Here is a 22498-nt window from a genome sequence, read left to right as displayed (position 1 = left end):
GAGGTAACAGTGAAGAGGTGGGCCCAGAGCATTATGAACAGAACCTTGTAATACTCTGCCTACAAGTGAATCAAAAAGTTTTTGGGGTTTTTTTATAAGACTAAATTACAAAATGGAAGGGTACATAAAAGGGTAGATGGGAAAGGGGAAGAGTGGTGTGGGATATGCAATGCGCCCTGGTCAAATTGAGGGCTAGCAATAAAGAGAAAGTGACCCCTATCATCACAGGAAGTGAGGAACTTACAGGGGACTAAGTGAGGAGAAGGAAGAAAGTATTCAAAGGTGTTGGGGGGAGCGGAGGGAAGCTTTGCCTTCACTCTGAGAAGGGATTCCACTGATGAATGCTCATATAAGTGAAGAGGGATGTTTTGTGAAAGGAAATGGGGATCCTGTTCCGGGGATGGTTTGAGGGATCTCACACCTCAGGAGGAGGGGAGAGTTGGAACTCCTAGGAGCAATGGACACCTAGGAGACTGGGAGGGCACGGACTTAGGGAGATTTTGAATCAAATGCAGAAAAAAAGGTAATTAAGGATAAGGTACAGATCAGTGGTGGGCTTCATAATTAGCAGTATGGTTGGGGGTGGAGTCCTACCACTCTGTCATCTACAGAAATAGACATTGTTCTGGGAGTGAGCCACAGTGGAAAAGGTAAATCCATGAGATAAGCTTTACAAGGCAGTGGCAGAAACTACTTAGAAGAGAGAGATCAGAATGAATATTTTGGAAGTTTTGATTCCATGAAGAATACAGAGACTAGAGAGAGAGACCAGATAATTATGGAGGTCATGAACCACAGAATGAAGGTCTAGAGTAAAGAGTAAGAGAAGATGAATAATGAAGAGAGTAAGAGAAAGCCTTTCTGTAAAAGATCAAAAAAATATTTTGTAATTCTAATAAACAGGACTAGTTCAACTGAGAGGAAAAAAGAGAGGAGGAGGAATTATATGACTAGATAAAAGCAAAAGAGAAAAAGGAACTAATAAGCAAAATCTCAAAGGTAAAGTGGTAATAGTTGAGAGGAAAAGATCAGGGTTAAGAAGAGAACCAGTGGGAACAGGGCCACCTTAAAAAAGATTAAGATAAAGTAACTGAAGTAAAATAGTATTGTATTTTTTTTTATTTTAAAAAAAAATAGTATTGTATTTACAACAGAAGAGAGAAAAATCATAATTTGAGGGGGGATTATTAGAGATAGAGGAAAGCATAAATCTAACTCTCATAACTTTAAATGGCAATGGAATAAATGATCCAATAAAATGAAAAAGAGTGACAGATTGGCTAAGAAAATAAAATCCTATGTTTTGTTGCCTACAAGAAATACATTTAAAAGCAAAGAAATATACAAAATGAAAGTGAGGGGGTGGAAAACAAATTTAGTATGCATCAAGTAAATCCAAAAAAAGTAGGGACTGAAATAATGCTATCTGACAAAGCAAAAACATACAAAAAGTTAAAAGGAATAAAAAAGGAAACTATATTGTGCTGAAAAGAACCATAAACAACAAGCCAGTATTAGTAATTAACTTATATGCTCCAAATACCTTAGCATACAAATTCATAAAGGAAACATTAACTGAGCTTCAAGAAGATTTAGTAACACAATAGTGATGGAATATTTAAATATTCCTTTCTTGGTTCTGGATAAGTCTAACAGAAAGATAAACAAAAGGGAAAATATGGAACAAACTGCTAGAGAAACTAGAGTTTGAGACTTATGGTACCTTCTAATTGGGACATCAAAAGAATGTACATATTTCTCAGCACCACATGGAACTATGTTCTAGGCACAGAGATAATGCAAACAAAGAGATAATGCAAAAAAGACAAAAATCATTAATATATCCTTTATAGACCAAAACACAATAAAAATAGTAACTGGTTCAGGGACCACAAACAAAAGACACAAATCCCAATGGATATTTAACAATGAAATCCTAAATAATGAGTGGGTCAAAGAATAAATCATAGGAACAATTAATAACTATGTGAAATTAAATGATAATGATGAAACAGCATACCATAATTTCTGGGATACTGCTGAAGCATCATATTCTTACAAATATGCATTAGTGAAATAAAAAAAAGGATGGGAGCAGCTAGGTGGCACAGTGAGTAGAACACTGGCCCCGGAGTAAGGAGGATCTGAGTTCAAATGTGATCTCAGACACTTGACACACTTACTAGCTGTGTGACCTTGGGCAAGTCACTTAACCCCAATTGCCCTGTGTGCCCCCTTCAAAAAAATATTTAAAAATATATAAAAAAGAAAAAGAGGATTAATGAACTGAATATGCACTTTAAAAAGTAGAAAGCTCACAAATAGACCTAAAATAAGAACAAGAGAGGAGATATTAAAATTAGAGGGGAAATGGATCAATTGGAAACAAAAATATCCATAGAAATTGTAAATAAAATTGAAAGCTGGTTCTTTGAAAAGACTAATACAATTGATAAAGCCTCACCTAATGTGGTTAAAAAGAAGATAGCAGAGAGTAAGATCAACAAAATAGCAAATGAGCAAAATGAGATAATAGCAAAATGAAAAGAAATAAGAATGATCAGATCATATTTATAATTATGTGCTAATAAAACTGAAAACACAAAAGAGAAAGAGGAATATCTTCCAAAACATAAAAGACATAAATTATTAGAAGACCAAAGAGCTATCTTAAATAACCCAGTCTCAGAAAAAGAAATAGATCTAGCTATAAAGGAACTATGAAAGGAAAAACTCCTGGTTGTTACGGATTCATAGGAAAAATTTGTCAAACTTTTAAAGAACAGTTAATACCCATATTTACAAATTATTCTCAAAAACTAAGAAGGAAATATCCTATCAGAATCCTCTCATGAGACAAATACCATCCTAACAACAAAAACAGGGACAGTTAAACTACAGAAAGAAAACTATAGGCCAGTAACATTGATGAACATTGAAAGAGAATTAAACAAAATCCTGTCAAACAGAATGCAATTTTTTTTCAAGAAATCATTCATTATGGCCAACTGGGATTTATACGAGAGATGCAAAGATGGTTCAACATTTAAAAAATAATGACATAATCAGTCATATTAAAAACCAAAATATACAAAACCACAGTTATCTCAGTAGATGCAGAACAAGCCTCTGACAAAGCACAATATTCTTTATGCTAAAAAAACTCTACAAAGTATAGACATAGAGGGACCTTTTAAAAATATTAAAATCATCTAAAACCAAAAGCAAGCATCATATACGATGGGGATACGTTCGACATTTTCCCAATAAATGCAAGTGTGAAGCAAGGATGCCTACTCTCCCATTATTATTTGATATAATTCTGGAAGTGTTAACAGTAGCAATAAAACAAGAGAAGGAAGTTAAAAGCATAAAAATAGGTAAAGAGTAAATTGAATTATCTCCATTTGCTGATGATATGATGGTTTATTTGGAAAATCCTGGGGAATCCTCAAAGAAACTAATTAAGATAATTAATAGCTTTGGCAAAGTTACAGGCTATAAAATACATCCTCAAAAATCAACAGCATCTCTACAAACAACAAAATGCAAGAAACAATAATAGAAAGGGAAGTCTCATTCCAAATAACTATGAATAAAATATCTGGAGATCAACTTACTAAAACACACAAAAGACTTATATAGATTCCATTACAAATTACTCATTAAAAAAAATAAAAAACAACTGAAATAGCTGAGGGAATATTCAGAGCTCATGGCTAAGCCGTGCCAATATAATAAAAATGACAATACTACCAAAATTAATTTGTACTTTCAGTGATACCAATTAATTTACCAATTTAATACCAATTAAATTACTAAAGTAATACTTCATAGAACTTGAGAAAATTATAACAAAATTCATTTGGAAAAACAAAAGATCTAGAATATCTACAGAAATGATGAAGCAGGGATGAAGGGGCATAGTACTTAGAGACCTCAATCAATATTACAAAGCAGCAGTGATGAAAAATTTCTGATATTAGTTAAGAAACAGAGAGCTAGATCAATGGAACAGATGAGAAAAGAGAGCATTAGGAACAAGAGAATTCAAAAACCTAGCATTTGATATAGTGGAAATATGCATTACCTAGAGGGAAAACTCCTTAATTGATAAACTGCTGGGAAAACTAGAAAGCAATCTGACAGAAATTAGGCTTAGATTAACACAATGCATTCTAAATGGATATGTAACCTTAACATTAAAGATCACACTATTAAAAACTTAGAAGCAAAACAGATCATATGCTTCTTGAAACTATGGGTAGGAGATCTATTCTATATACATATACTTTAGCTGCTATGTGTAATACATGTATTATTATGTTACATGTAATATAACATATTTACTATATATATATGTATATATAATCACAATCTTTATATACTACATTTTTGTATGTATAACATATATTAATTTTGCTATGCATTTTGGGAAGGAATTTTGAATTATGCAAAGTGACTAAGATGTCCATACTCTTTGAACCAGAGATTCCATTACTGAACTTACACCTTCCAGAAGTCATAGATAAGAAGAAAAACCCCATATATACCAAGACATCAATAACAACACTTTTGTGATAGCAAAGAATTAGAAACAAAGTAGATGCCCATTGCCTGAGGAATGGCTAAAAATGTGATATATGAATGTAATGGAATATCACTGTACTCTAAGAAATAATGTGTATGATGAATACAAAGAATAGAGAAATTGTATGAAAGGATGCCAAGTGAAGTTAGCAGAGCCAAGAAAACAATCTATACAATAACTATAACAATATAAATATAAAGAACAACTGCACACTAAAAAATCAAAAGTAAATGTAACAAAATTATAATGACCAGGTATGACTTGAATGAACAAAAAAAGACATCTTCAATCCACCCCCTTTGTGGAGGTGGGAGGTTCACAGGTGTTATATATTGCACATATTTTGGGACTTTTTCAGTGTATTGTTAAGTTGTATTGATTTTTCACTTTTAAAAATACTATTTAAAAAAACTTTAGCAAAAAAGAAATATAGTCTCTGTCTTCAAGGAGCTTCATTCCATTGGATGAAGACAACACATGAAAGGGAGCTGAAAAGCAGGGGTTGGGAGAGATGATGGATCTGGAAATGGTTTTATATTCCAGAAACAAGGAAAAGGCCCTCTATTCTTTCTTTCATCACTTGGAAATGAGCTGAAGGCTACCCTCATTTGCTAGTTCAACCTAGCAATGGGGAACCTATCTCCATCTCCCAAAAACTTCTATAATACAGCAATCATGCTTTACATTTATTCAGCACTTTATGGTTTCTTACAACTATCCTATTTTATCTTCACAAGTAGGAGAAATAGGAATGGTAGATATTATTATCCTCATCTTAGGAAGCATAGGCTCAGGGAAGTGATATGCCCATGGTCATACCTCTAGTAGACTCAAATTTAGGGAGGATTACATAAGAGTCAGACAAGCCACTAAATGCTTAAAACATTAGTCTTTCATTAGGCACATTTTAATCTGCACAAGAGAAATCATAAGGCCTAACAGACATTGAAGAGCAGGTGTATGGGGGAACAGAGACAAGGGAAGAGGGATTTAGATTTAAGAGTATCACTGGTCTAGGGTTGCATGGTGGTAGGGGCAGGGAGGGGATGGATTTACTGGGATTCAGGTAGATGATCTTCAGCACATTTCATTGCAAGTAAAGATTGTCTAATCAATTTCATTTGTATTCCTAGTGCCTGGCACATGGTAGGTGCTTAATACTTGTTAACTGATTCAAGTCAAAGCAGGAGTTGAGATTAGGTATGTTACAATAGAAAGAATGCTAGATCTAGGGTGAGAAGACAGTCCTGGATTAGTCCTGGATTCAAGTCCTGATTCTGCCACTTATTGCCTCTATGACCTTGGGCAAGTAACTTTCATTCTATGGGATTCAATTTCCTCATGTGTAAAATCAGTTGGTTGACATAGATGAGCTCTGTCCAGCCTTACTTCTGAGATCCAATGACCTATGATCCTATGAAGAAGGAGGTGAGGTGGGGCATACGACTGTCCTACGAGAAGCGGTGCTCCAAACTTGGCATGCCCAGTTTCCAACAAGCTTTCACCATTCTTCTTAGTCAATACAGAGAGTGCTTGGGTCATTTGTCTCTTCCATACAAGTATAGCTCGAGAATACAATTAAGAATTTTGTGGGGAGAAGGCAGGGGCTTACTTAGATGCCTCTGATTGGTTTGTCATCTCTGATGTCACAGACAGGGAGATGCTGACATTGGCCAGAGGATCACTGGCTCAGGACTAGGGCATGGAAGTTTCTAAATATAGAAGATTCTAGAAAAGAGATTCCAAGAGCAGAAGCAGCTTACCTTGAGTGAGCATTATGGATCTCAAAAAGGCCCCCAACCAGGGAGGTTTGGGAACTATCAGTCACAGTATGTAAAGTGCTTTTGCAAACTTTAAGGGGCTATATAAATGCCATCATTTTCCATATTTTACCCTAGAGGTGACTAGAGTTTTATAGCTAGAAAACTTTAGAAGTCACCCAATCTAATATTTTCATTTTTCAGGTAAGGAAATTGAACCTCAAAGAAGTTAAGTAAAACCCAAGGTCACAAAATTTGTTTAGTGGTGGTAGATTCAGACCTACAACCCCAATTTCCTGATTCCTAGACTTCAAGTGCCAGCTTAAATACCATATTTTTTTTCTTTCCCAGTAAAGAATTATATAAATACCAACAATTTTTATTATTATCCCACTGCCTTTATAGCTAGCCCCTCCTCTGAATTCCTGTAGCAATGATTGTATTGACATTTGGCACTTACTAATGGTGTGTAGTATTTGTCTTTTTCTGTGTATATTGAATACACAATATATATATCCTTTGTACAATATGGCTCTAGACATAATGGGGATTTAATGAATGCTTGTTTCTGTTGATACAGCTAGAGAAGAGAAAAGCAGTAAAATATCTGGAATCCCACATATTACTTCCCGAGTCTTAATCAATAAGCCTTCTGGCCTGTGATAAGACTGGAGGTCTATACTCTCATCCTACCCTCTCCTGTTCTTACTTCTGGCCATCAGTAGACAGGCCTCTGGCAAGGTGAGTAGGAAGCTTTTACATACTTGAAGTCCTTTGCTTCATCTAATTATTAGTATTAGTATTTTATTAACTATTTCTAATCAACTACTTATGAGACAGATTAAAATCATCATCCCTTTCTCAAGACCCTCTGCCCAATCACCATCTGCATTCAACTTAGTCACACAACTGCAAGACTCCTCTATTAGCTCATTGCTGTTTAGATTACCTTTACTTTAAAAAAAAAAAGATTTATTAAGCACCTATTATGCACCATGCGCTGTGCTAAACATTTTACAACTATTACCTCATTTGATCCCCACAACAATACTGGGAGGTAGGTGCTATTATTTTCCTCATTTTACAGCTAAGGAAACATAAATTGAGGTTAATCGACTTGCCAGGGTAACATAGCAAGTGGTGTCTGAGTTGAGATTTGAATTCAAGTCTTCCTGACTCCTCCATGTCCAGGGTTCTGTCCCCTGTGCCACCTAGCTTCCCACTTTCCCCAACTTTCCCCTTTTTTCCGGTCTCTTTATTCCTTTCTCCTAAGTTCAACTATACTGTAAATCATATATGCAATTACTTTCTGTGGTACATGACTAAATTAAAAGGGAGCATAGAAAAGAGACACAAAAATGACATTTTTAAAATGGGCCCCATGGAAAAAGGAGCATTGGGATGGCAGGTTTTGTCATTATGCTATCTATCATTTGAGTAGTAAAGAGCACTTGTCTTTGAATCAGAGGACCTAAGTTCCAGCTCTGACACTTTTTTAGCTGTGTGATTTGGGGCAAGTCACTTAATTTCTCTCCATTTGCTAATATGTAAAATGGAGATGTCAATTTCATCCCTATTTAATTGCTGTAGTAACTACCTCAATGATTTATAAACCGTAAAGCTCTGTATAAATATAAGCTGTTGAGAGCTTGAAGATTACTGTGTAGATAAAAGTGAGTATCTGTCTTCCATTTCTAAAGAAAGCCCTTTTTCTATATTAACTCCAAGCCCTAAATCTAACAGAACATTAACCCCACCCATTAGAGGCTTGAAGTGATATGATTCTTTCCAGAATCTGCTGAAATTGGGTCCAAGTTGCTAAGTGACAGCAGGAAGAACTAAGGTTAACCAAAAAAGAGAATTTTCTCGTGTTAACATTTGTGAAACATTAAAACATATTAACCATATGAGGATGTGGATTATGTTTCATCTCCATATAACTTCTTGCTCATGGACTTTTTTCTCCAATAAAATCATGCCTTCTTTGGCTCTTCTTTATCATGAACTACTTAAATCATAGAATAATCAAAGTAACTTTAACATTGAGCGAATGTTCATTCTCTCAGTGTGGATGGGGTCCCAGAGGTCACCTACTTGTATGAACATGTCACAGTTCTCAGCATGTCATATCTCAACACAGAACATATCACAGTCACAACAATATTATATATGTACTGTAGTAGATAAAAACTAGCAGGAGATTAAGGTAAGGAATAAATAATTTTGTGTCCTTTATATTTCTATATCTCCTTACAAATCCCACACCACATGGCCTCTCTTCTGGACCAAGACTTATACCAACTGTACTTGTGCATTTGACTTGGCACATCCCCTCAGGCCTCAAGCTTTCTGTAAATTTGGTACAGTCTAAGGCTCAACCAGCCTTTTTGATAACATTGGTAAAGTCCAACCAGCATTGATACAGTATTTATTTCATTGTACTTTACACTCTCTCCTACTGTTCTAATAAACCCTTCCTATATTCAGGTCTATCATCAAGACCGACCCTATTTCTAAAGCTATCTTTCTACTCCCTCTTTTAATCTCAGGTTGAAACACCTGAATTACACTAACTAGCAGTTCATTTTGGCATACTCAGCAATCAGGGAAGGTGAGCAGATCAGAGCTTGGAGCTAGTAGGGGGCCTTAGTTAATAGCTAGTCCTCCTTAGGAGGCATCTAGATGGCTCAGTGGATAGTGCTGGGCCATGAAGTCAAGAAGACTTATCTTCTTAAGTCCAGATCTGGCCTCAGACACTTACAAGCTGTGTGTCCCTGAGAAAGTCACTTAGTGCCATTTACCTCAGTTCCTCATCTGTAAAATGAGCTGGAGAAAGAAATGGCCATGCCAAGAAAATCCCACATAGGGTCACAATGAGGCAGACAACGACTGAGCAACACAAAACCAAATCCCTAATTTTAAAAGTGAGGAGACCTAGGAAGTTTAACAGCTCGTTTTATAGAATGCTTTAAATTTTGTAAAGTGGCTTATACATTATCTAATTTGATCCTCATAATCAACGTTTGAAGTAGGGACTATTATTCTTCTCCTCCTGTTTTACAGATGAAGAAACCGAGGCCCTGAGAGTTTAATTACTCATTTTTAAATAAAGCTTTCAGGCCTTATGTAATCTAATTTAAGCCTTATGACAAACCTTCCAGGTAGGTACTATTATTATCCCCAAGTTACCAGTGAAAAAACTGAGTGTCAAAGAGGTTAAGTGACTTGATTAGAGTCACAAAGCTAGTGTTTAAGACAGGATTGAACCAAGGTCTTCTTGACTTCAAGTCCAGCAACTCTATCCACTATGCCACGCTGACTCTTTAAGTACCCAAAGTCATATAGTTAGTAAACAGATGTATTAGATTCAAATTCACGTATTTTAACTCCTAATCCAGTACTCTTTCTACTATACTGAATGCTATTTGGGAAGTAACTACATCAGAGATTTGGGTGCAGGCCCCCCACTTTGATACTAACTATATGACCTGAAGTCTGTCCTTCAATTTATCTGTAAAATGCAGATTATGCTTCCATTACTTTCCTCCCAAGGCTGTTGTGAAGCAAATGCTTTGCAAACTTTACAGGGCTAGATTCATACGATCTTTTGTTGTTTACATATTTGCAGGAAGCTTTTTAACCCTCTCTTCTATAATCCCCAATTTTCCAACTACAGATTACAAACTGTGTCTCCACACGCTCCTCCTGTAGGCAGAAAGGGAAAGTGAAAGGGCAAAGGTGTTTGGGTTGGAAGGATGATGGGCACAAATGGCAAAGTAGAACGAATAAAGTGAAGCTGCCGGCAGCCCCTCTGCTTTCCTACCTGGTAATGGGGAGAAAGGGAACCAGAACAGGAGCTGACTCTTATCAGCCTACCACTTTCTGCTTGTAAAGTCAGACGGCAGGGAGACAGCAGAACAAGCTGTTCCTTGCCGCTGAAAGGCTGGGGGCAAGAATAACTCTTAACTGAGGAAATAGGGGCTGTCCTGGAGATAGAAACACCCGGTACCATCCCCAAGAGGAGAAACCCAGCGGGAATGGCGTTTAGTAACCCTCGCCCGGGACTGCTGAGCTCCAACTGGGCAAAGAGAAGCTGCTCACCCTCAGCAGCGCGCCTGGCTCAGAGCGCGCGCCGTGCCAGGGGGCCCCCGTGGGGTGAATGGAGAAGTCTCCCCAGGGTTTTCGCGCTGGGGTAGCCTATAGTTTGGGAAGCTGCTGCGTGGGATGGGGGAGTGGCTGCAGGAGGAGGCGGCTGCGGGCGCTGAGGCAAAGGCAGACCCGGGGCTCCAAGCATTTGATCAATGTGCTTCTTCCCTCTCCAGCCTGAACCTGGTCACCTCTGAACCAATGGGCTACCAGGGAGAGAGGCCTTGCAACTCACCGAAGGTAACCCGGGACTATGTGTGGGACACTGATGGGCTGGGTAGCGAAGCCAGTGGTCCTGGAAAGCTTAATTCACCTGCAGAGGTCAAGAATCTCCTCTGGGTTCTCCGCTTAGAACTCTTTCAAGGAACTCACTCCACTTCCCCCCAAAAAGTTTTGTCTTATACTTATCTTCCTCCTGACAAAGGCTTTCTAACATCAGAAAAATGTGTCTTGTCACTTGACAAAGCCACATTTATTGCTTCAGTCCATTTGAATTGGAGCTGATTAACCAGGTGCCAGCCTTGTTTTTGTGGGATACTGTGTAAATAGTCAGTTTCAGGAATGGGAGTGGGAAGTGATATTTACAAAGTATCTCTCAGCTATAATTGTTATTACTATTACCATCATCACACTCATCTTATTGTCTGTACTCATCAATGATAATCTTGTCTGACACCTCTTTTTTCCCCCTTCGGCTTTTGCTTAACACCAATATTGTCTTATTGGACTAGAGAGATCTAGATGACAAAGAAGCTCTGGTTTCTGAACATAAACAAAAAGAAAAGGGAAACTGTCGTGAGTCCTCTGCTATTTTTAATGTTGTCAACTCAATCATAGGATCAGGAATAATAGGTAAGTGTATTTTAAATTCTAATCTAGCCCTAAGCAAATATAGTCATACTTTAAAAGAGAATATTATTTTGAATCTGTCATTCAAATATAATGATTTTTTAGCTAAATAACGAAATTAGTCATTTCTTTTTCATATATCCGAATGAATATCAACCACTTTCATCTCTGCCAAAATAAAATGAATTCCCTGTTGATGTCCTACCACAAGTGGTTAGTGTTCTCTCCTGGGACAGAATGACATGATAACTCACAGGACTGTTAGGTCCTAACCCTGTTTTTGTAGAGTTTTGAACCGTGAGCTATGGAATCAAGCCATGCTTTTTCCCATTTTGCATTTAACAGCCACTGTTTTTGTTATCTTTCCAAGAACAATTATGGGGTTGAAAAAATCTTCATAAATTATGAGGTCATGAAGGAAATCTGGTCACGTCAAAAGTAAACATTTTAGGAGAAATGGAAAAATGTAATAGTTTAGCAGTTTTTACAGATATAAAATCACTATGATACATTAGAAACATAAATTTATGCAGATCATGCTTTGCCCCCCAAAAAAGAATTTTTTTTTACTGTTTTAAGCTTTATTACAAAATGAAGCTACAATCTGCCCAAGTTTAAAGAACTTACTATTTCTTTGTTTTTTTTTCCTCAGTAAATAAGTGGACAAAGCTTTGTATGAACTGAATAGATTTTTATCTTTACAGTAAAGTAAAGCATGCATCTCAGAAAAGTGCAGAAAAGAAAAAGCACTGACTGAATACAGCTTTAATTAGATGAAAAACTGTTGAGTCAGTCATTTTCTGAGCTATAACTGCAATTTTGCTTTTTCTTATGCTTTTGAGTCATTTTAGAGATAAGAGCATAGCCTGGGAGCTGGAAGGGACCTTAAAGGTTATCAAGTCCAACTTGCTCATTTTACAGATGAGAAAACTGAGCCTAGAGGGCTTAAGGGACTAGTAGATTCACACAGGTAGTAAGTGGCAGAGCTGAGATTTGATCTCAGGTCCTCTAACTCCAAAATCTAGTGCTCTTTCCATTACACCAGACTGCCTGGATAATATTCTTGTGCTTTTACATATTAACTCATTTCTTTATTTGCCTAGGTTCTTATTTCACCTCTAATCAAAGTAACCATTATCTGTCAATATTCAGCATCCACTTTTTATTTGATGCTTTCTTGGTAAGATCGAATTGTTCATTTTTCGGTATCTACAGAACCTTGTTCTGCTTCCAGACTGTAATGCTAATGTAAATTAGCATTTAGTCAGATGACACATGATTAAAAAGTGTATGGAGCTACAATGATACCATTGAGACCTACAATATGAAATTAGCACAAATAACCAGAATATGAGAAGACTACTGCATGTTTAATCAGTGAGGGTATTTGTTTTCTTTTTCCCCAGGGTTACCTTACTCGATGCAGCAAGCTGGTCTTCCTTTAGGGATACTGCTTTTATTGTGGGTCTCTTATGTGACAGGTAGGGCACTCTACAACTGATTGTCTTTGCATAGTCATCATTACTACTTGAGTAGTTCAGAGAATATCTACATTTGGATTTTGGAGATTATCAGTGCATTCATAAAATTATGTCAGCAACATCTAAGGACATTCACTTGCATTACTAATCTGAAGGTTCGATTATTAAAGGCAGAGCATCATATTGACCATATTATGTGGGGAAAGTGCCAGGTCTATTTTTTAAGGTTTGGGGATAGAAACTGGAAGACCAGATTGGTCTCCTTCACAAAATCATTAACAGGGTATAATGCATTCAAAATTAGTGGTCCTGACCAGTATTTGTGCAGGAGTCACTGAAAATACAGATGCTTAATTATTAGATTAGATCCCCCCGCCCAATGTGCATGCTGTCCATGAACGTGTCCTGAAGTTCAGCAATTCAGAATTCCCTGATAACTGCTGTTTCCTCTCTCTTTTTTCCTTAAATCACTTTCATCTATTATCCTTTTCCCCAATTACTAGAAAGAGTTCCTCAGATATTTCCAAATTTAAACTTTATAATTCATCCTTATTTCTTCTTCTTACTACCACTTCCAGTACTATTTTCAAATATGTACACTTTGACGTAGTTCTCTTCCCTTTGCTGGGGGAGCAGCAAATGAACCATGTGGTGAAGATTAAAGGGAGGATAGAATTAGGGGGAGAAAGAAGCCTCCCAAAAGCCAACAAGCCCCCCTCCCAAGATCCTCCCAGTTCATCACTCTGCTGCAACTCTTGCTTTGTAGCCCAACGTCATTTGTGTGGGATCCAGAACTGGTGTTTCTTGGGTTTAATCTTAAAAGCTTAACTGAAAGGCTGAATGTATTTAGTCTTTCCCATACAATTTCCTAAGGGGTTTCCTCTAGTAATTTTTAATTTCCGGCTTCTCACAACACATTTGTGCTATCAAGTAATTAATTTCTCCCTGGGTATATTTACTTATGGCTTATTTAAGAACATGGAAACATTATGTGCAGAACAAACACACAGAAGCCTAGCAAAGTTCAGATTGTTCATATATTCAGTTCTGTTCATTCACTTTTTAGAGGAGCCAAAATTACCTCTTGAAATGAATTAAACCAGTATCACAAAGACTTAACGCAAACTATTAGCAACTCCACTGAGATGCTTTATGTATTTTTACAGTAATAATTAAAGGAAAGAAAAATGGGTCTTAGTATTTTTTATTTTACTTCCTGTGAGGAGCTTAGAGTCATGAGGCCTGGGGTTTACTTCTCCCTTTTGCCACTTACTGTGTAGTTACAGAATCACAGAACTTTAGAACTGGAAGTAATGATAGATAGATAGATAGATAGACAGACAGACAGACAGCTAGATACACATACACATATATATATACATATATATGTGTTTATGTGTATATGTATATATATATATATGTATATATATATATATATGTATATATAATTCAACTCCCTCCACCTGCTCAAAGCCACATACCTATCAAAGGACAGAAGACATATGCAATCTGATTCCAAGTCTATTTCTACTCTTAATATTTATTATACCATGCTTATCTTAGATGAGTCCCTTAGGCTCTTTGAGCCCTATGGTCCTCATCTGTAAAAGGAGAATAATGATCCTTCTACTACCTCCCTTCTAAGTTTCTTGTTAGGGAAATGTTTTCTAAATTTTAAAGTGCTGTACAAATATTCATCATTATTATTATTGCTGTGTACACAGGCTAATGGCTTATTTTAAATGTAAGACTGAGGAGAGGAACAACAGGGCATAATAGGACAACCTTGGAGACACATAGTCCTAGATCCAAATACAGTGTCTGCCCCATACTGGTTATGTGACTGTGTGCAAGCTGCTTACCTTCTCAAACCCCTCAGTCAATGTTCTTGTACTGTAACATGTAGGTGAATTCCTAATCTGCATTTGTGGAGCTGGAGGACGTTTCAGTATGGGAATTTACAGCGTAGTATTATCTATGATTATCTATATTATCTATCTGAATTAACAGATCCACAACCCCCCCCAAAAAAAAGAATAATCATAATAAGATTATGTTCCAAGGATACAATACAAAACCCTTAGAAAATATTTGAGGGATAAAGAACAAAAGATAAACACACAAAAATAAAAGGAAACAGGATTTTGGGTCATCATTGCGTTCCATTGAATAACAGAATTACAGAGTAGAAAGGTCGTCAGTCAGACTTTGATAACTCAGAGGTCATCAGATCCAAATCATAGCTCTACAATCCTAATCCCCTCCACAACAGCTTTAGTAAGTATCCATTCAGACTCAGATTGGGGATGAGGAAATTGTTACCTCCTGAGGCAACTTATTCCATATTTGAAGAGCTCTCTATAACATTTACCCATTGTGCACCTATTTCTGCCCTTTGGGACCAAGCAAAACAAGTCTAGACCTCTTTCCCATGGCAGCTTCTCAACACTTGATCGTTCATTCATCATTTATTATCATCATCACTCATCATCTTAAATTTCCTTACTCTAAATATTTCCAATCCTTTCAATTGACTCTGATATATCATGGTTTCCAGTTGCCAAACATCTTAGTAACTTACCTCTGGACATGGTCCAGCTTAACAATTCCTTCTTCCAGTGTGGTGCACATGACTAATCACACTACAATAGATGAAGTCTGAGTAGGGTGGAATACAGGGGGCCTATCAACTTACTTTTTCTAGACAATATGTTCTATAAATGCATCCCAATATCACTTATTTTTTTAATGTTTGGTCACAAGATTGCCATATTTAATATGCAGTCCACTGAGAACTCTTTAATACCTACCATTTATATAGCACTTTAAGGTTTGCCATGCATTTCACAAATAGCACAGCCTTTTCTCCTCACAACAACCCTGGGACATAGGTGCTATTATCATCCTCATTTTTGCAGATGAGGAAATTGAGCCAGAGAGATACTAAGTGACTTACCCACAGTCCTATAGGCTGATTTTGAACTCAGGTCTTCCTAACTCCAGGCCCAGTACTCTATCCATTGCACCACCTAGCCGACTCTAGCTACATCTCTCAATTACTGAATTTGTGTAATTGATTTTTAAAAACCTCAAATCTAAGACTTTACTTTTGGCATTAAATGTCATCTGATGGGTTCAACCCATAAAACTACCCATTGAGATCTTTTTCTATATCGAACATGTTATATATTATATTAGCCATACCTCTCATCTTCATATTGCCCAAATATGTCTCTATCTAAGTGACTGATATGAATGTTAAATGGACTATGACCAAGATAGAGTCCTTTGGCATGTATTAGAACAGGGGTAGGAAACCTGCAGCCTCAAGGCCAGATGCGGCCCTCTAGGTCCTCAAGTGTGTTCTGTGAAGTCTGGATTCAGTCAAGGACCAAAAGGGTCACAGGTTCCCCATTCCTGTTGGGAAAATCCCTTCCAAGCTCACATTAATCATTCTGTGTCCCGTCATTCATTAGTTAAATATATTATCATCCAGTCCATGTCATTTCATCATGTACATGCAAGGATATCATGACAGACTTTACTTAATGACTGAAATCCAGATACACCAGGATCTAATAGTTTCCCATGACATTAATAAATTTATGCCAATATATTAATTACTGCTTCTATTTCTAAATGATACCAACTATTGCTTCAATTATATGTTCTAAATTTTTCACTGACCCATAGTTTGAAGAAAATAACTTCTTCCCGTTTTTGGATAACTGGAACTATATTTACTTGTTTCCATTTTAGCAGCACTTCTTCCATTCCCCACCTATTTCCAAATAACATTGACAGAAAGTGGCTTAGCAGTCATATCCACAGATTCTTTCCATAACCTAGCATTTATTTGGCACAAATCTGGTGTCCTTAAATCACTGAAGGCTGTTACCATATCCTTATTTAACTTGGGTTTCCATTCCCTGTTGACTAATCTTGTTTGTATTTCATAAACTGAAGATCATCTTTCCTGGTAGAGAGAACAGAAGTAAAAATAGAAGTTAAGTACTGTCATGAATAAAATTTAACAAAAGGGTAAACTGAGGCAATTCTCCCAGCAAGATAATATTTAATAACAGGGTGTGCTGCCTATCAATAAAGGGGTCAATGGATTGCCTCCATTTATACCAAAGATCCCAAAACAAAGGACAATTCCCCTTTTATAGGTTTTGGTGAGATCAGAACAAAGAACAGAATGGTAGATAACATCGTGGGATTGGGGAGAGCATGGTTGGTTGGAAGTTTGGTAATGGAGGCTAGCAATGACCTCCCTTCTTCTCTCATGAGACTAAGAAGTGCTCATTATTGGAGTCCAGGTGTAGGGTCAAAATATTATAGATCAGTCCTTTTTGGACAGCAAACCAGACATTCTTGAAGGGTAGTGAGGTGGTATAATGATACCTGCATCCCCCGAGGTCAACTAAATTCCTTGAGGCAAGAAAAGATCAGCAATTAGCAGGATAGCTGGATTTCTAAACTTAACCCATTACAGACAAGCTGAGTTCTGAACCAAGTTCAGAGACAGAGCCATGACTTAAGCAGTTAGAGGACAAAAACAATTCACTGCAAATAGGATTAATAAGGGAATAATACAGGATCAATCTTAATCTTCTCAAGACTTTTGTCTTCTGTCATATGTCCTAATCACATGTTATCATCATTCCATTAACTCAGCCAGTGCTCCTACTCTCCTTTCTTTGACTTTTCTTTTGTGTTTAGTGTAGCTTAAGAAAATTCTTTAGCTGTCCTTAGCATTTACTCAAGGTCTCAAGTTGTTTTGGAATTTAGCATTCCTAACAGTCTTAAAGATTCAAGCTACTCCTTGGGGTCAAACTTACTTACTTGTCCTTGTTTCCAATTTGTCTTTTAAAAACCAGAGGTGATCATTGAGTTCCCCAATCTCTTTAGAAAGTTGTCCCCTTTTCTTCCACATTAGAATTATTTGTGTTTGTATTTGAGAGCCTGACATCCTCTTCAAGCCAACATTATCTGCACTAAAAGGAGTCCACCTTCTGCAATAAGATTCTACCTTTCCTTTCTGAATTATTTGAAATCTGTTCTATCAAAGTCTTGGGTCCTTTTCTGACTATACTCAGCCTTCTCTTATGTTTCCTATCGCCTACTTCTACTACTTGTGTGACCTTAGGCAAGTCACTTAATCTCCTTGGGCCTCTGTTTCCTCAACTATAGAATGGGAAAGTTAGATTAAACATCCCATTAAATCTCATTCAGCTTTAAATCCATGGTCTTATGATCCTATCATGAACTCTGATATGGATTAGCTACTTCCCTCCCAGGTTCTGATCCTACTACTTTGGCAACTTCACTAATGTTCCCTCATTGCTTTCTCTACCTTCTTAAGGTTGAAACGACCATTAAAGCAAGTCACAAATTTCTTAGCAGCTCTGTTTTTAGCAAAGAGGAATTTTTAGATGTTCTGGATGATTGAAGTCCCTCACTATTACTATATTATGCCTCTATTCCAGCATTTTGGCTTACTTTTGGAACTCACTATCCAATTTCTGTTTCTGAGTTGGGGATCTATAATATAAAAGCATGCTATTATTTCTGTTTTTCCCTTCATTTATCTCCACTCAAATGTTCATCATGTTTCACTTATCTGGCCCTTAGCTTTTCACAATATATTATATTTTCTTGTTACACAATGCTACTCTACAGTGAAAAAATGCTACTTTCCTACTGAGAGTTCTTAAAGACAAGTCTGCAAGTAAGGGATAAATGTATATCTCTTCTCTTTTTAACTTCATGTTCTAATTTGGCTGGTGGTTTGCTTCCAGACTTAAGTCTATTTTAAGCCTTTAATGAGGCATGTTCAGCCAGACAAGTGGTTTATCTCTGCCCTGTTCCTCTGTTCATGAGATGTTTTAGGCTGTATTTGAGGGTAAAAATGGACAGTGATGATTTTTTCCATCATTCAATTAAATTATTTGAACATATTCACTTGTTTATTGATTGCACCAAAAATAGTCTATAACTTAAATGCATATGTGATGACTGAAGTGACCATTTCCTGAATAAGTAACATATTGCATATGGTTACATATATTTATGGTCACAATAAAAATGAAATCATAATTGTATGTGGATTGAAATTTGATTATATTAAAACTTCTAAATGAATATTATTTATCTTTATACCTGAATACTTAAGAGGATCTGTGAACTCACCATACTTTAGTACATAGTTTCAGGGGGTTCCTGTGGGTTATAAAGATACAAATATAGACATAGATAGATATGTCACTGGTAGCCAAATTTCTGGTGATGATAAATCTCCAAACTTAGGAAGACTACTCCCCTCATAACTAACATGTAGTTCACTGATATCAATTCAGAGATGAAAAGGACCTTTGAAATGATCTAATCCCAAATTTTCATTTTTACAGTGTCTAAGTTCACATGTCCAGTAAGTGACTCCAGTGGTCCTATGACTCCTAATCCGCCCCCAACTTTCAACAGTCCCAGGCTGCCTTGTCACACCCAGCTTCCCACCTCAGGGACTTTCACAACTTATGACCCATTGGCATGGCCTTTCAGACCCCACAATCACCTTCATGCTATGACCAGCCAGTTAGTGGAGGAATTCTATTCATGCATATGTCATCAATATTTGTTTTCCTTTAGAACTAAGGACATAGTAAATTTCATAGCTTAAAAAACACCCTTAAATATTTATTTAGAAACACATTTAAAAGCTTGGAAAATTGATATGACTACGAAGATCACATTTTAAAACATTTATGTTCTATATGTTTCACCCAAGATTACCCCCTCAGATAGGATCAAAAGGCTCTAAATGCAGTATTATGGAAATGTTTCCTTAAGTATACTTAATAATTATAATGCAGAGTTGTTGGGGTTTCTTTTTCCTCTGTGAGGGCAATTGTATACTCTTCCTAGTTATATTTTGTCTGTTAACTTGAGGGGAAAAATAGGAACAGTATACTGCATGTTTTTTTAAAAACTTAGTTTTCATGTAATTTTGCTTATATGCATTTAAAAGCAAGGAAAAAGAGTCATATAATGATGAGAAAAATTTACAAATCTGCAGAAAATCAGTATAAGAGATGAAAATGGAATTCCTAATACTCACTTCAGGGTCTTGCCTTCTGTTCCGGTCAATGCACTAATCCTTTGAGCATATTTGTTCCTAGCATGGGAAAAGTTGGCAATATATAGTCAGGACATCCTAAAAAGGAAACCATACCTTACCAAGTTAATTCCTCACCCGTGATCCACTTAACGTGGTTTTTGGTTGTCATCTCAATGGCAGCATAATTTAGCATTTTTTTTTCTCCAGCATGATTTAGACTTAAGCAAGAAAATCTTTGCATTCACTATATAATCTCATACATGGCTTGTTTGTTTTCTTAACAGACTTTTCCCTTGTTTTATTGATAAAAGGAGGAGCCCTTTCTGGAACAGATAGTTATCAGTCTTTGGTCCACAAGACATTTGGCTTTTCAGGGTATCTACTCCTCTCATCTCTACAATTTTTATATCCTTTTATTGGTAAGACCACTATGAAGTTAAATATTAACAATTATTTTCATGACTGTGACAATTTCCTCTGAAATAAATGGCATTTGAAATGAAGCAATGTTAAAGATTTTATATAGTCTGTATATTGGAAAGAATAAATATAGACATTGTTTACCTAGTTACTTTATAAAATAATAATTCTAAGAGGAAACCTAAGACCACTACTTATTTATTTTTCTTTGTCCATATTGCCTCCTTCCCTACTATAAAGCCCTAACTTTTAAAAGTTAATCAATTCTAGCTTTTTCGGACCTCACTTGCCAGGTTCCAGGTGAGAGATTCTCTTCAGTCAGTCCAGGTCATAGTATCAATGCCAGTGGCACTTGACCTGTTTCTGTATGGATGTGGAGGCTAATATTACACCTGTGCCAATATGTCAGATACTATCCCTTTTGTGGTCCGCTTCAGAAAGTAATTCCAAAGAGGACATGCTCAAAGAAACTCAGACAGTGAAACTTGAAGAAATGGAATATTCTGCTTAATTTGTTGGTCCTCTTCTATTATATTTTCATGAGAATCTGTGCAGGGCAAAATGAGAGTATTACAGAAACATACACATGTCTTCTTGGGTCTTAGACCAGCAAGTCAAATCAACAAGCATTTATTAAGCACTTACTTTGTGCCAGGTACTGTGCTAAATTCTGGATGTGCTAAGGCTTAGGGATGACTGAATAAGAAGTAGAGCCAAGAGAATCAAATTGTTAATTAAAGACTGGACAGCATTTCTGTAAACTTAATGGCTCATGAAAAACATTTGCAAGACTAATAGCCTATTTGTATTTCTGTGGTTTGGCCCACTTGAAATTTACAGTAAATATTCCTTACTATGTATAGTATCATAATGAAATGGTAATCTATTAATTGTTAATATAAAAAATCAATTCACTATAGATACTTGCCCTGAGTGGACTGAATGTTTTAAAAAGTCATTAACAATTTTATAGCATCTTCCTAATTGTTTTCATGACAAATTTAATTGGTGATTTTAACATGTCATATCAGCCATCTTACAAGTTGTACAATGGCTATAGATCTGAGCAGAAAAGCCAAGGATTATAAAATTTCTAGGAACAGTCTTCCTTGCTTTTGCAAATGAGGTGATGATTTAGAATTTCTTCCCCTTTTTGCTGTTGTTGCAATTCGATACACGTGTTCTTTAGCAGGGTGATATAGGTTTTACCTTTGTGAATTCAATAAGTTTAAGTGTGCTAAGAAAACTGACTACTTAAAGGGTCCTGGGGTGAATTCCCTTGTAAAGCAAACATTTATTTTTGTAATATAAATAACTCCTTGTCTGTCTTCTGACTTGAGATTTTTAAATTTTGGATCATCTCAAATATTGGGTGTATAGTTCAATTCATATCTTTTAGTTGAATAGACTAGAGAATGTCCACATTAAAGAAGTAGCTTCAGACTGTTCTTCAAACTATTCAGGATATAAACAGAATTTTAGAAAAAGTAGAGGTGACAGATCTCTGACAATCAAAAGATGAGAACCAAAAGGATGTTATATATTTCTAAGTCATGCATTGCACATTTGCAAAAACTTATCATGTGTTGGGGCATAAAACCTCACAAACAAATGAAGAAAAGCAGAAATATTTAACACAATCTTTATTGACTACAATGCAACAAAATTATATTCAATAAAAGGTCAGAGAAGAAATTACTTAAAATTAATTGGAAGCTAATTTAAGGCTAAAGAATTGGTGAGTAAAAAAACAAGTCTTGGAAACAATGGCAAATATCATCAGAGCAAATGACAATGCGACAACATATTAAAAATTTATGGGATGTAACGAAGATAATCTTTAGTGAGGAAATGTATAACTCTAAATACTTTCATAAACAAAAGAGAGAAAAACAAATCAGTGAACTGGGCATGCAACTTTAAAAAATAGAAAAGCAACAAATCAATCCCCCACCTAAACGTGAAATCAAAGAAGAGTTTCACAAAATTGGAAGCAAAACAAAACAAAACACCCAAAACATTGAAATGACAGATATATCTAGGAGCTTTTTTTTTTTGGAGGAATCATCCAGGATTAAATATATGACTGATAATTGTGTCTGATATTAACCTATTATCTTTATTTTTTTCT

The 22498-nt window shown here is 36.2% G+C and overlaps 1 protein-coding gene across 4 annotated transcripts in view; it reads left to right on the top strand.

Annotated features, from left to right (window-relative positions):
- The first annotated feature begins 10424 nt into the window (after window positions 1–10424).
- SLC38A11 (solute carrier family 38 member 11) overlaps window positions 10425–22498 on the top strand; it is a 73734-nt gene continuing 61660 nt past the window's right edge. Inside the window, exons 1-5 of one of the 4 annotated variants that reach the window (XM_036745470.1) lie at window positions 10425–10506; window positions 10674–10737; window positions 11229–11349; window positions 12753–12827; window positions 20232–20366. In XM_036745470.1, the coding sequence (XP_036601365.1) occupies window positions 10699–10737; window positions 11229–11349; window positions 12753–12827; window positions 20232–20366 (370 nt within the window). In that variant the 5' untranslated portion in view covers window positions 10425–10506; window positions 10674–10698. The other 3 variants (XM_036745472.1, XM_036745468.1, XM_036745469.1) reach the window with 3 other exon arrangements.

Source organism: Trichosurus vulpecula, chromosome 2 (assembly GCF_011100635.1).
Source record: "Trichosurus vulpecula isolate mTriVul1 chromosome 2, mTriVul1.pri, whole genome shotgun sequence".
Classification (NCBI taxonomy): domain Eukaryota; kingdom Metazoa; phylum Chordata; class Mammalia; order Diprotodontia; family Phalangeridae; genus Trichosurus; species Trichosurus vulpecula.
Note: the sequence above shows the minus strand (reverse complement) of the source record. Positions and strands in the feature narration are given on the sequence as shown.